Source organism: Poecilia formosa, unplaced genomic scaffold (genome assembly GCF_000485575.1).
Source record: "Poecilia formosa unplaced genomic scaffold, Poecilia_formosa-5.1.2 Scaffold42, whole genome shotgun sequence".
NCBI lineage: Eukaryota > Metazoa > Chordata > Actinopteri > Cyprinodontiformes > Poeciliidae > Poecilia > Poecilia formosa.
The window spans coordinates 1,854,848-1,870,422 of NW_006799981.1; the positions used below are offsets into that span (position 1 = coordinate 1,854,848).

The following is a 15,575-nucleotide window of genomic DNA, read 5'->3' on the forward strand; positions in this document are numbered from 1 at the left end:
CAGATTTAACAGACTTGTGTAGGTCTGACGTTTAAATCCCAGTGGTCTTATGTAGACCTTAAAAAGCCTTAAATAGCTGAAACTTACAAAAATTCTGAACTCTATTTTCAAGCAAATTTGCTGCTGGAGGATGTTTTACTCCCATCCTTTATTTCTGGTTTTATCTTTGACAAAATTGCTGCTGATAAAGGTGTGTTGAAGCAGAAACATCTCAAACATATCAGCCTTTTTTGCTGCCTACATTACTGGCTTGGGCATTATTCTAGTTGATTAAAGAAATGTGACTCCCTGATGAAGCCAACATTCAGCTCTTCTAATTCACACAGAAATTAACTTTCATTAACACATTTCCGCTAAAGCTAATTTGAATCAAGCTAGCATCTCATCTTGTAGCTAAAACTATATTTTAGGGTTTTGTAATTAAATTAATTTCTATCAACTTTGTGTTTAACTGTCCTAGACCTAATGAAGGGCTTCAAAAGTCCAATCTCTCAGAGCTACTTTCCTGCTACCTTTGGGTGCCTCGTTTCTTTCAACACACCTGAATCAAATTAACTGTTTGTTAGCAGGCCGGACAAGTTCATTCAGGTGTTAGCTAACCTAATCTGGAAAAAAAAAGTAGTAAAGTTTCCCTGTGTTGTATTTTCAGCTCGTCTCTTAGAAACTCAAATCAATGGGTGAAATCCCAGCAGATAACCAAACTTTTTTTTTTCTCGTCATTAAAAGTTTTTGGGGGGATTTTTACTTGTAAAATGAGGCTAGATATAAAAAGCTGAAAAGTGGTGATGACAGAAACGATGTGAGCGATGAGTAAGAAAAGCGCACACAGTTTCCTCCCTGCTGCGACTGTTGACAGAAACTCTCTCTTGCCTTTGATGAGCCTGATGTAAACCTGCTCAGGTCTGACTCTCGCCCGGCTCTGCCGTGATTGTGTGAAACGAGTGACCTCATCCTCAGCTCCAAAATGGCTCCCAGTAGGAGTGTGTCCCACATGCCGGTGGAGCTGCCGTCATGAGACAAGAGAACTGGTGCTGAACCTTTCAGAAAGGCCCCAGACTGCACTACATGATTTATAGTCTGGAGCTTATGCAGCTACAAGAGATTAGTCACAGAGTTGAAAGGTCAGGGCATTACAGCTGCGTATGACGACATATGCAGACACATATGATTTTGATTAAATCCTGAGTCTGCTGTTGGACTCATGTTCTGTCATGTGCTTTTTATACATTTTTGTATGCTTCATAAATATTTGTTAATCCAGAGTTTTCTTTGATGAGTGTTTCTCCAAAATATTTTATTTCACTGAACATCAAGCTTGAGCCGCTCAAAGTTTTGTCAACCACACAGAGCCTTGCAAAGTTACTCTTACATTTTGTATCTTTACACTCACAAACTTATGTGTATTTTATTGGGATATTATGTGATAAAAGAGAGTTGTGAATGAAGAGCATCTGTGAAAAACTGTTTCCATCTTACCACAGATTTTTGATGTAATTCAGATTTTGAATTTGAATGTGTTCTGTGCTTTGATCTCAGGGTGTTTATCCTGCTAGAAAATGAATCTGCATCTCAGACTATTTTTTGCAGCCTCTAACATGTTTTCTTCCAGCCAATGTTACACTTTGATCTCATCTGACCGGAGCATCTTCTTCAAAAATGAGCCCAGGATAGAAGTGTCCTCCTTTCTGCAGATTTGGTTTTAAATAGTCTAGTTCAATCAACCAGGCAGATTCTCCTCAATAATCAAAGTTGAAACATAGAGATGACTGAATATTCACTATGGTCCCCAGGAATAAGAAATACTTTACCTCCACATGTCTGCATTGTGTAAACCATAAAATCATTTAAATGTCTGTTATTTATTTTATTACAGCTTTATTCCATTTGCGTGTTTATAGTTGTTAGTGAGATGTGAAACACTTTGATCAACAGTTGTAAAGATAGCTGTGTTTACATTACAAATGTGTGCAAAACTATGTCAATACTCTGATGTCCTAAAAAAAAACACAATTTTGCAATTGTGGTGTTTCCATTAAAAAAGAAATGCAATTGAAGTCACTGAAAAAAATATGGCATACAATCATCCTCCAACTACTTCCTGTTGTCTTCTTCTTTGTGGTTTGTCTCAGTGGCAACATCCAGCTGTTGATTATGTGACTCACATGAAGCAAAGAGTTTCCATTGCAGTTTTGTGAAATAAATCAATTTTGTTACAGCCAAAGAACAAAAACACATCATCCGTAGTGCCAAAACGTTTATCGAAAAATAAGAGTTCTTTTTTTTTAATCTCTGTGTTTCCATTAAGCAAATCTATTTTTAAAATCTCAAACTGCATAATTATATGACCAATGGAAATGCAGCTATTGACAGTGAGCGTTGAATGTTACCATGGGCCTCTTAGCTGCTTCTCTAAGTAATGTTCTACTCTGGACTGTTTTAAATACACAGTGTGTCATAATCTAACCGTGTGTAAAATGTCTCCACAACTTTATCCCCATCTCTTTCTTTGGTTATCATGCTGTTTTTATGGTTATATGTTCACTAATGTTCTCTAACCAACTGCTGTGGGCTTAATTTCTGCAGAGATGCATTATTAGCTTTGTGACATTTGGTCGTTATTGACTGCACTAGATTTTATTGAGGGGTATCTAAAGGTAATGGGTCTGAATATAAAAGCATGACATATTTTTCAGTTTTTTCTTTTTACTAAAAAGAGTTCTCTTTTCTTTTCTTCTTTTACAAGACATAGCAAGGACACATTCAGTAAATATCCGCTCATCGTCATGCATTTAATCTTGTTCCGTCTTTTCACAGGTAAGTACTTACCTGCATGTTAAGGACAACACCCTGGCTGTGGCCCCGGTGTACGAGAGTATCACCCTTCCCCGCCTAAAGAACCGTTCTGCAGCCTCAGACTCCCCTACTTTATGGCCGTCCGCTTCCTCTTCCTGCTCTTCACAATCTTCTCCTGTGACTGACCCACAAACAACCAACGTCGGCTTCCGCCCCACAACGGGAAGCGGCAGCAGCTCCATCTTCTGCAGCCTCAAACGGATGAGCAAGAAGAGGAAAAGGCAGCGAGACGAGCGCAGACACACAATACAGAGAATATTGGACGTGGATGAGCAAACCAGTGGGATGCAGCGGTATGACTCTGAGACGGTCACGTATAACACTCAAACATGGCCGCTGAAGGAAGGTCAGAGGAAAAAGAGCTTACAGAAGAACAGAAATGTTGCAGGCACTGGGGCTTACATGAAAAACCCTCTTCTGAAAGACATCGATTCAAAGTGTTCAGGAGAAAACAGCATCACTCCGTACGCTGTATCATCCGGACCAACGACTTCCCCATCAGAGGCTCCTGGGAGAAGCCACTGCAGAGTCCTCTCTTTGGGCTCAGTGTTGAGCTTCGATCTGCCAAAAGACATGACCCTCATCCCCAGCATTCAGGAAATCATCACAATTGCCCCTCCAGAGTCTAAAAAAGCAGATGCAACATATTCTGACCCTCTTTCTCAAAGAAAAACAGTTCTGAGCTCTTTCAGACAGACCCACGTCCTGGCAGCCATCACAGGAAGTGAAATTAGCTCTTCTGAAACACAGGAGTTAATAGTTGCAGCAAAAGATCTGCCTGATGAGGAGGTGAGTTTACAACCATCTTCCCTGGAAGACCCTTGTGCCGGATCAGAGGAGAAGGACGAAATCTCGTCAGATACTAAATCTACAACAAATGAAATCAGTCCGCCTTCAAAGCCGCCTATTTACATGAACCAAGTCCATAACTGCTGCTCAGTCCCGCATAAACACGAGTGTCTCAGTGTCCATACGCTCATCCGGGACCTGAATGGACACCAGTTCCATAAATGCACAAAATCCCAGTGTGAGCATGAAAACAGTGCTCGGCTCAAATCAAACCAAGCTTCTCTTGTACGAGTGAATCTGAAGTCAACGATGAGCGTCAGCGTTCGACAGGACTCTGTAGATTCTGGCATCTCCACCTCCAGCAGTTTCAAGCTTTGCACTGATGCTCCCTGTCCGGATCAGCCCCGGCCTAAAGGAGTGGTGGGGAAACTTATTTCCCTTGAGGTGGGAGGTATAGACCCGACTACAAGAGAAAACTATGCCGCGTTCTCAAGTTCATCCCCAGAATCCGTGAATATTAACACAGAGCCGGTTCATGTCGACCACCAGCAGTTTGAGGAGGAAGAAGAAGAACTGGAGGACATCTGGAAACAGAATACCAACTACAGGCAGAGCATCTGCTCAGACATTATGTACCAGCCGAACCAAACCGGAGATCCACTTTCCAGCTCCCCTCCTGTCACAGAGCCACCTGTTCTCTACAGAAACCTGGTCACCGCCTCAGAACCAAACCTCCTCATAGCCGAGTTCAAACTGCCCCCCCACATCCAGAACTGTCTGGGTTATGAGAAATGGCAGAGCTCCAAAGATCACCTCCCTCCTCTGGCCACAGCGGACCGGAGGTCCTGGGCGGCGTTTCCCAACAGGGAACCTGCCAGCAAGACTGCAGTGATGCTGAACGAGACGGCGTCTGATCCGGTGAAGCTTCCAGATGTCGGCGACAATCCGAGATACGTTTACCAATACAGAGAGGAGGAAGAGGGAGAACAGAAGGAGATGAAGGAAGGAGAGGAGCTAACCACGTACTCACAGGTCAGTTTGCTTCTTAAAGTATGGTTAAGACACCATTCCGACGCTGTAAAGTTATTTTAGAAGCAAATTTGTTCTCGGAGGTTAAAAACAGCTTATGTTGAAGTCTAATTTTCCTCAATGAAAATGTTAACAGATTCCCAAGAAATGAGTTAAAGCCATTGATGTTGGGTCATGTCACTCAATAAAGTACCAATAAATACTCCAACAGTGGTTCCTAAATAATTAATGTATTATCTTTGCTCTCAACTTGTAGTTAGAGTGCCTATAAAAGCCCTAAAATAAAATAACCTTTTATTGAAAATAATCTCACACAGAAGTATTTAGAAAAATTCAACCTTTACTTTGAGCCAATTTATTCAGAGGGGAAAATAATTCAGAATTAATCAATAATTATTTTAAACAGTTATTTATATGTCTACTGTTAATGTTTATTTGTGTAGCACATTTTAACAAGTTAACCTAACAAGTTATGTCTAACCTGTGGTTACTATATTAACCACAACTGGTTAATATAGTAACCAATTATGAAGCAAGCAATAAACATTACATTTTGTCAAATGTTGCCATCAAAATATACATTAAATATATTGATCAATATTCCAATTTTTATTAATCAAAGGCAACTCTAAACAGGTGTGTTTTAAGTTTTGATTTAAAGAAAATCAGTGTTTTGAATGTTTCGGTTGTTTTAAAACTTAATCTTCTATAACATTTCACAAGGTCAGCGTATCTAGAGATGTTTGACTATTATTCTGCACAATATTTGGATCATCCTGGATTCTCTACAGTTTTTTAAATGAGATTTAGTTCATGAGAAAAGGTTGATTTGGCTCTGGAGATTTTATTACTGCAATGAAAGATATATATATTTACACATCTGTACTGTGCCAGTCTGTCTCTTAACTTTAGCAAACCTAAGTAATGTTCTGACTGTGCATTATTTTGTTTTTTTACAGAACCAGTCTATGAGTCTCCTTTCAGTCAATATGGGTTTGAACGAAGCCTGCCAGAAAAATCTTAAAGACGTAGCAAAGCCTCAAGAACGAGTAGCCACAGGAGGGCGCTGTTTCATCCTAGTAAGACTGAAACCTGAGCAGAAATATTGTTTGTTGTTTATCTTTTTGCATGAATGTGGTTTTTAATTCAAACCCATGTAGAGTGGAAAACCGGAGCATCAGTCTATGGAGGGAACTCTGGAGAGGAAGCACAAGCTGCAGCTGGGAGGAAAGAAAGTAAGAAATGTTTAGGCCTACATAGTCAGCAGATGTAAAGCCCAGAGTCAGCAGCATGTGGTCTTATCTTATTTTCACAGGCTGCCTCCAGAGGCTGGAACTCCTACCACGCTGTCCTATATAGACACACCTTGTGCTTCTTCCAGGACAGAAAGGATACACTGCGCGTAAGCAGAAAGCAGATATGATATCTGTAAAGCAGTTGGCATGTGGTGACTAATAATGAGTTTGTGCTTCAGAGCTCTGCATGCGGTCTACCGCTGAACCTCATGGGAGCTGAGTGCTCGGCTGCCCCAGACTACACCAAAAAACCCAACTGCTTCCGACTACGGTAATCCTGGGCAAACAGCCAAGTTGTCATTGCAAATTACACCGATTTAAAGGCAAATAGTGAGACGTATGCGCTGCAAGTTTTTCTTTACCGCCATCGTTTCTGGTCTTCAGGCTCCGTGACGGGTCTGAATACTTGTTTAATACCACCTCCCGCTTCTTGATGAAGAAGTGGATCATGAAAATACAAGCAAGCACAGGTAAATATAATACTGAGGCTTTGAAAAGCATATTTTTATATTTTTTGCATCATGATCACACATTAATGTATTTTATTGTGATTTTACGTAATAGATCAACACAAAATACCAAATAAAGTGGAAAGAAGATGATCCCACATTTTATTTTATTCGATTTTGTTGCTGTCACTTTAGTAAACACTTGTTTTTTTGGGTATGTTTCTACAATTTTTGCACATCTTGAAACTGAAATCTTTGTCAGTTCTTCTTTGTAGAACAGCTCAAACTCAGTCATATTTGACGGAAGGCATCTGTGAACATTAGCTTTTAAATTTTGCCACAGTTTCTCCATAGTATTTAGATCTGGACTTTGACTAGACCATTGTAGCACATAAATATGCTTTGATATAAAGCTCTGGCTGTATGTTTAGGGTCGTTATCCTGCTGCCACTACCATAAACCCTTTGCACCCTCTCAAGTTTTCTTTCTGGAATACAAATGCCCACCACACTTTTGTTCACAGGTTGTTTTGAAATTAATTTATTGTTTTCCTTTCACTTACACAATTATGCATTATTTAGTGTTAATCTGTAACATAAAATCTCAATATAATCCACCCAAATTGTGGTTGGAGCATGACAAAATCTAAAAAAAAATCCTATGTGGGTTGTACTACATTCTGTTTTTTTAAGTTAATAGTTGTGTTTATAGTGAATAACTGATGTGACCTTTTCTTCTGTCAAAGGTCAAAGTGAGCTCATGTCTTCACCAACAAATGTTCCTGGTGATCAAGCCTTTCCCATCTCTTTGTAAGATAATGTTCAAAACAATTTGTATAAAATGCCAACATTCTGTGCAGCATGTTGACTGTTACCCGCTCTTATGCTTTAGATGCCAGGATCAAACACTCTGCCATTCCCAGCACAAAGTCACCCACACATTCCCAAGGTTGAAACAGCAGAGCAGCGATCAAACCAAAGAAATTGTAGTTCTCACCAGAGAGCAGAGTCACATGCTCCAGAGCCAAAGAGCGGACGAGAAGTCCAAGACCTCATCCTTGGATCCAGGCTGCTGTGGTAAGAGTGGAGAACTGTTTACCAAAAGAGACATCTGCATAACATTCATGAACTGCATGTGTCTGAACTCACCCCCAGCCAAATAAATATGCTGGATGTTGTAGGTATAGCAGGTGCCACTAGGTGGAGCTGAAGCACTCCACATTGAATAGCTGTAGTGTCACATGATTGCTAAGGGGGTTTGTTTTTACAGTAAATGTAAATCTCTTCTTACTCAGCTTTTCTGCTCTCATTTGACCCCCACAGATGATGATGATGATGATGATGATGGTGATGAATGCAGCTTAACGCAGACAGTGACTCACAGACTTTCTGTAGACAACACTTCTCCTTCCTCCTCTCACTCCCCTGCAACCAGCAGCCAGAACTGGCTCAGCAGCAAGCACCGCTCCCACTCTTTTACGTCAGGTTAGATTGCTTCGATTAGCCTGAATTTTATCATTATCACATTCAGTCTGAATATTGGTTATTTTTCAGCAACCTACCAGAAGATTAAACCCATGCAACACTCTCCTGGAGGAGAAGGGGTGGAAAAAGGATCCAACTACTGTGTGACTCTGGTGGTCGGGGGCAGTTCGGCAGACAGCTCATCGATAAGCAGAGGTCTGGAGCCTCCAGTGCTGCCCTCACCTTCATGGCAGCCAGACGTGTTTAAGGACTCTGCTCTGAAAAGCTACTCGAGCCTCCCGCGACCTCGCAACAAATCTGTCTTTAAAAAGTTCTTTGGGAAAAAAGAGCCCTGAGCGTATAGATGCTGGATTTTACAGATAGTTTCTAACGTGCAGTGCACATTTAAATAAAAACACACTACTACTGACCATATTTATGAGCAAAACACTTATCCTAGTTATGTTTTTGATGCGTTTGTGATAAATCACTACAAAGCCTTAAAAGTCATTATAAATAACCTGTTTTATGAGTCTCTTTTTTTATCCGTCTCTTTTGAAGTCGGATAAAAACACAACTGCTAACACGCTGCAAAGTGTGCACTGTGTACTTACAGTTCAACTCAGAAGTGTACATACAGTCATCACTGATATGAATGTCATATTAATTCAGGACAATGAAGGATTTCTTTAAACGATTTATATCAAGATGGAAGGATAATACAGCTTTCAACTTCAGTAATTTCAGAAAACAAGAGTTGGATTAACAAGTTTAAACATTTTCTGTATTTTTTGTGTAATCAACAAAAAGTAAATTATCAAGTATGGTATAGTATGGTGGTAGCATCATGCAGTGGGTTTACTGGACTGCCAACGGTACTGCTGCCTACTGGATAGAAAATTAAAGAAAATGTCACCAAATTCATTCATTTCAAGCTCCAAAATACATACATACACCATTAGCAATATTCGAATGTCATTATGGGCATTAATGTCATTATTTTAGGTCTTTAATGGATTTCAGAGTGCAATTTGAGCTGATTTCTGAGCCACTGCATTGTCCAAATTAAACATACACCCTCACTAATATGTCAATAAATGTTGCTCACCAAGTTGCGGAGAAACCACAGCCGTCCTCGAAACCCTGATGTTCGTGGGAGCTAGGGACTGCCGGCAAAAGGCTAAAAGTTGCAAACACTTGATACTCACTCTAAAAACGCTCCTAAATGCCTATTTTAATAGTTGAAACACAAATGTACCTTTATATGGCTTATTATGATCTGTGGAAACTGTTTTTGCATGACTACAGAAGCTAGCATCCATTGTCTATCTTACTTCCGCTCTTCGGGGTATAGCCAATCAGCACCAAGGAAAATGAACGGCACTCGTTGATTGGCTGTCTTTCAAACACCAACAGGTAGCATGTGACGGAGCTTTGCTCCAACGTATTTTAGCTTCCAAAGCTGCATTTTCTTTATAATATTTAAAAAAAATGGTCTCTGAAAAAAAGGATCAATCAATTAAATTTTATTTGTCTAGCACATTTCAGCAACAAGGTATTTCACAGTGCTTTACAAACAGAAATACAATCATGTAACCAACCAAAACTTATTGAAACACAAGGCACATCCACCACACTGAAGCCTGTTTGGAGTCATCTTAAAGAATCGAAAATCGACTTAAGACTCAAATTGTAACTTTTTGAGATGGTTCAACTAAAATGGCGATCTCCATCCTGCAAACATTTTTTTACTGTTTATTCAATCTTCCTGTGTTTGGTCTTGAACATTATAATAAAAGAAATAATAAATCAGAGATTGACAGTTTGGGTGACATAGACATGGATACATGACATGAATATCCAAAGCCTCTTTATATTTTCAAAAAAAGCTTTGAATTCAACCAGATGTATAGTTTTGATCTTGTGTGGATCAGAGAAAATATTCAATAAATTAAACTTCTGCATCAATTTGTTGTTTATATGTTAAAGGTTGAAATTGACTTTCACATTTATGATGGTTTTATGTAAACTTCTGGAACTGTTTTGATTGTTTTTGATCATCACTCTTGTACATTTCTTTTCATTTTCTCCCTGTTGTGCTTTGGGTTATCTGTTCCCCTTTATGTTAACCTAAATATTAATACGTTAAGCTCTCAGTGCCTTCAGTTACGTTGCATTTTATCTGCTCCTTAATTATGAATTCACAGTTTGATACTGTTTGATCTCGTGTGATTTAACTACTTTTTTCCACCTTCTGAGGCAAAGACTAAATACTTAATAAAACTCAAAACAAGGTTTTGCTTTTGCTGTGATTAAAGATTAATTTTTGACACACTTGTGGTACAAAAATTTCTTTCTTTTTTTTTTTGTCATGTCTGTCTGGACTACTTTGAGAAGAAAAGCCGTAAGATGAAACGAGAGATTAAAGGTCGGCAAAGCTAAGAACATTTCCACATCACAAGCCATCTTTTTGCGTATTAAAACATGACCCCATTCAGAGATGTGATTTAAACATAAATAATCGCCGCTTCATTTAAAGCTGAGGAACCAGACGCTCTCTGTGGACATGGTTGCATAATGAATTCAACTCATAAAGCCTTTGCAAACTAATGCTGCTTAGCATTGCAAAATATTCAGTGTCTCCTTTGGATTAGTTACAGTAGAGAAGAAAAATGACTAATTTGGGCATCTCAAAAGTTTTGATGTTTACTTTGGAAAAAAAAACTGTAGAAGGAGACTGGCGTAAGCTGTTGACTGGTTTGGTGAGCAGTGCTGTTTGTTGTTGACATCCAAAAATTCAGAGCAGCTAAAGTGTAGCTACAATTAAAAGAGTGTTAGAACGCTGTAAAAGCTCAAATGCCATAAATATTTTACTTTAATTTCAGAACATGTAGCCATATTTGTCACTTATCTGCAACGAAAGTGAAAAGATTTAACGTAGCGGAGAGGTCAGCTTTGGGGCAATGAAGCTAAACTGTCAGAGAAAGCAGTTTCCGTGTTTTGGTGGTTGTGCTGATTCTGACAGCAGCAGAAATGTTGGAATATTATATGAGGAGGATTAGAAGCATGACATGATTCTTTGTAAGCCAGCAGGGAGGGTTTAAGAAGTGCACCTGGAAACACTTATCACATACTTCTGCAAAGTAGCTCAATCACAGATCTACTAAAGGCTTCGGATGGCTTGCATGGTACTGCCTGTCAGCGTGAGGTCACGCAGCATCCCACAGTTAAAATGTGCAAAACACACCGTCAGTACTGATCAATTTTTCCAGTTAATTTCTCTCACGTTTTTCTGATATTTTTTTTTGGGGGGGAAGGGAATAATCTAGTGACGGAGAAAATGAAGCCAAAAAACAATAAATGCTACTTTGTTGTGTTCACACTGTTTTCTATGTTACCATGTATGCGCTACCATGTGCTTTGAAAATGGTTCATGTTGGTTTTAACATGATGAAATGAAGTCCTGTTGAAGTCCTTTTTGGGCTCCTGTTCTGAATAGAGCATATTTACTGAGATATCACTCTTATTTATCTAGTTTTTGTAATATACCACTTCAAAAAAACCGTAAGAGATTACTTAAAATGATCAGTTTCTCTGATTTTACTCTTAATAGGTCTATGGTTGAGTAAAATGAACATTGCTCTTTTATTCTATGAACTACTGACAACATGTCTTTAATATTTATTTGCAGAAAATGAGAAATGGTCACAATAACAAAAAAGATGCAGTGCTTTCAGATCTCAAATAATGCGAAGAAAACAAGTTCATATTAATTTAGAAACAACAATACTAATGTTATAACTCAGGAAAAGTTCAGAAATCAATATTTGGTGGAACAACCAGGAGATTTTCATTGGGGTTCAGAGCAGAAGGCTCTTCATTTTTTCCAGAGCTGAAAGTTAAAGGATAAATTGACCATTTTGACAATGAATATTCAATGCTGAATAAGTGCTTCTTAGTACTCAATTGTTATTAGAATGAATCAAACAGGGACTCATAACTTAACTTTCAGTTTCAAGGACTAACTGGACAAATAATTACTGGCTGAATTAATCAAAATAATGTCAGTCGCTGTTTTTGCTAAAGTTACTGAACCATCAGAGCAAACAGCATGTCTGCGTAGCCCAGAATAAGATCAAATTATGTTATTATTGGTTTCATTGCCACATATATTCACAATGAATTTATGTAATTACATATCAACAGCGTCTATATGATGCAAGTTTTTCAAAACACTGGTGGAAGCCAGGCTTAGCCGTACGCTACAGTATGCATAAGCAGGGGATGATGGTGTATTTTTCAATTAAAGTTGTATATCTCTACATGAAACACAAGGCACATGTGCAGTAGAGTGAGGGGCGTACAATGATCCACATTCACATTCAGGAAGTGACTGATACAATTAGTCACTGCCTTCACATATGGCATCTATTCCTTTGGAATGCACTGACTGCCATACTGAAGACATTTCTGTGTGCTTTTCCCTCTCCGTCATGTTTGCAGCGACAGCCGTATCGTGGAAGGGCCCAGAGGGACGCAGCACCAGCCAATCGATTGATCGCCGTGTCCCAGATCTTCGTGTCCTCTCCACCCCCTGACCTCTATGCGATTCGCTGACAGCTCCTACTGCTCCCGTCGCAGCTGCGGGGGGTTGTAGCCCTCCCCTGCAGACACAGCAAACAGCTCACTATGCTTGCATGTCAGCACACTCTGGAGGCTTTTCCTTTAAGTGTGGGGGGTTATGTAGAGCAAAACATGCGCTGGACTCGACAACTGCTAAAAATGACTGCATGACATTTTGCTGCCTTTTTTCCCCTGTCCAATCTCTTAAAGACTGACCACCTGACATGTCCTCCCAAAGGTGGGGTGAAGCGTCTTAGACCTAAGTGGCTCACAGGGGTCGGCAGTGTCTTTCAAAGAGATCAGGAGATCAGAAGGAGCCACCAGGACAGTGTAACAGGAGAAAGATGTCCTCAGGCCCTCACCCTTCCTGACTGTTGAAAGAAAATGGTGCTACTGTCTTTGGAGGGATGCATGACTCTCAACACATGACACATTCCCACAGGGACGGAAACGTAGTTGTTCCTTACTTGAGTAACTTCGCTGAAATACAGAGTGAAACAGTACAATTAACTGTATAAAAGAGAATAAATTTATGTTTTATTGAAAATCTCTGAGCTTTCAACTTTCAGGCTTCAAGACGGTCAGTTCTGTCGTTTAGCAGGCTTTGAAACCCAAAGCTGCAGGCCACAAGCAGCCTTATGGGAGGTCATGAAAGGGACGTAACGGTAAGAGTGAGTTTAAGAACTGTCTGTGCTGGGCGGGAGGTAAAATGGTGGATCAAATGGCCTCATTTCCACAGCCCTGGAATCCCATTTCACTTTATCTATCCACCTGTAAATATGTGCACATATAAAGCTATATTTAATAACTCTGAACAAGAAGTGCCTCACTGTGAGAGGCATTCAGACACTTGGATTTAAATGTCTTACTTTTTTTTAACATTAGTTTACAATCTGCAATATGGATATATAGTTTGCGTTAAGTATCTACATGTCGTGGTGTACAGATGTGAAGGTGCATGTAACAAACCCAGTATATAACAGAAATTATATACTTTAGAATGGAGTTTTTGTTTTTTGAATGATTACTTTTTACTTTGAATATACTGAAGTATGATATCACTTGAGTATAAATGTTGGGTACTCTGCCCACCTCTGCTTATCAGAATCAGATTCAGAATCAGCTTTAATTGCTGCGTTTATGTGCAAAAACAAAGAATTTGACTTTGTGTGAGGATTTAGGTTCCTGTGTAGTTTTTTGGCTAATTTAGTCCCTGTGTGTCTTGCCCTTGATTAATCCCAGCTGTGTCTCGTGTTCCCTGATTACTTCCTGTGTATTTAACCTCACCTGTGTTCCCTGCTCCCTGTCAGATCCTTCATTCATGTCATTGGTTTGGTGTAACTCCCAGTGCCAACAGTGTCTGTGTTTCCTTGTCTCATTGCTCACCTGTGCTGCCTGGATTCTGTTCATGTTCTTGATCACTATTAAAGCATCATTTTCCCTACAAACTGGGTCTTGTAAAGCTCTGAGACTATGAGGTTTTGGTTTTAGCTTTTAATTTTAATTTAGTTGTCAGTTTTGTTTGCTGTAGCCCCATACTAACAGAAAACACATTTTGTGTCCAGGATGTGTGTGGTCTGTGGAGATGTTAGCTCCATTTTCCCTGACCCTGGACCTATAAAGTCCTGGATGGGGTTATGGTCATATAAGTTAATTCTGAATATATTATCACTCTCATATTATTATTGTTGGAGGTTTTTAAAGAAAATTTCATGGTTTCCTGGCACAGACATGGCAGGAACATGAAGCTATTCCAGAAATTTTACCTTGTAGCCACCCCAAAACAGTCCCAACAATTGATCAGCAAACTAATAAATAAAGTCCAACAGAAATTGTTTTGTTAGTTTTGTTTTTTTTTTTTTTTTTAACAAGAAGTTAAATTAAGACTCAATCTGTGCCCGCGGTGCCTGGCTGTCATATGCACAGCTGCTCTGAGGGCCTGGCAGAAATTGTGGGAATGCAGAAACCAGCTTGACACTCTGACATGACCTTGATTTCCGGAAACTCACCATGCACAGGTTTCTGCACCGAGATTATTTGGCATCACAAAAGATAAGTAGTTTATTTTGCCTCCACATCTCCGTGTATGTCGTATGTTCTCCACAGGATAAAGTCAATTTTATGTGCTGCTTTAGGAAGGCTTGTGCAGGCTGTTGTGTAACAATATGTCAGATTTTTATCAGCTGTGTTTGGCCTTTTAGCTGAGGGCTTCCTGGACCATACATCATCCCTCGCCCCCTCCTTCCTGTCTGCAGCTGTCAGTGTGCCTCCTGGGCTGGTACCACAAAGAGCAATAACAGGAGAGATCTCACCACATCTAAGCACCCTCTCCCCCATCAAAACCTCACCCTCCCACCAAACAGCCAAATCCCTTTTGTCCTGAATTGTTGGTAAGCTTCTTGCATTTTTGAACCCTCCATGAGATGGAGGGATAAAGGGTTCAGGGTCCTGCTCAGACATCTGGCCCAGAAATTCAGAATAAATGCACACATCTGTGTTGTGATGTGGCCATTGATTAACTTATATGAATATGAAGTTAACCAATTGTCTGCATGACTTTATCAGTTACCATGGACTACATCAACTACTCTTGCTTAGGACACATTGACATTTTCAAGTTCCTTCACAGTAAGCAGGTTTTTACAGCTGCAGAAAGCAAAAACTTAATGCTTGTAACGATAAAATAAACATTTTTCTGATTTAGATGCAGTGTAATCACATACAGTTGTTTTTCTGCATCACATGGAAAGATTTCTGAAACATCAAATATTAAACTTTAGTTAATTTATTTACCGTTTAGCTGGGGAATGCCACAATAACAAACATTAATTTTTAGTACACTCACTGATGCCACCTGAAAATCCTGAAAAATAAAATATATTTATTTGTACAGTTAAATGCTAAATTGTTTCACCCAGCTTATATAGATCTAGATTTATTTTCATTTAACTCAGAAGTTTGTTTCAGACAGGAAATTATGATAAATAAGACAAACAGAATGGAGTAAAAAATTATGTTTTATCAAAAAAAAAAAAAAAAGAAAAGAAAAGAAAAAAAGGTAAAAAGATCACTTT

The 15,575-nt window shown here is 39.3% G+C and overlaps 1 protein-coding gene across 7 annotated transcripts in view; it reads left to right on the plus strand.

Annotated features, from left to right (window-relative positions):
* The window catches only part of mymx (myomixer), a 42,607-nt gene extending 32,395 nt beyond the window's left edge, over window positions 1–10,212 (plus strand). For 6 of the 7 annotated variants that reach the window (XM_007551482.2, XM_016671201.1, XM_016671203.1 and 3 more), the window contains 10 exons: window positions 2,815–4,674; window positions 5,631–5,750; window positions 5,832–5,906; window positions 5,987–6,073; window positions 6,146–6,237; window positions 6,351–6,436; window positions 7,161–7,224; window positions 7,307–7,491; window positions 7,738–7,899; window positions 7,969–10,212. In XM_007551482.2, the coding sequence (XP_007551544.1) occupies window positions 2,815–4,674; window positions 5,631–5,750; window positions 5,832–5,906; window positions 5,987–6,073; window positions 6,146–6,237; window positions 6,351–6,436; window positions 7,161–7,224; window positions 7,307–7,491; window positions 7,738–7,899; window positions 7,969–8,234 (2,997 nt within the window). In that variant the 3' untranslated portion in view covers window positions 8,235–10,212. The remainder of the gene's footprint in view (window positions 1–2,814; window positions 4,675–5,630; window positions 5,751–5,831; window positions 5,907–5,986; window positions 6,074–6,145; window positions 6,238–6,350; window positions 6,437–7,160; window positions 7,225–7,306; window positions 7,492–7,737; window positions 7,900–7,968) is intronic. The other variant, XM_016671202.1, reaches the window with a different exon arrangement.
* Window positions 10,213–15,575: the final 5,363 nt, after the last annotated feature.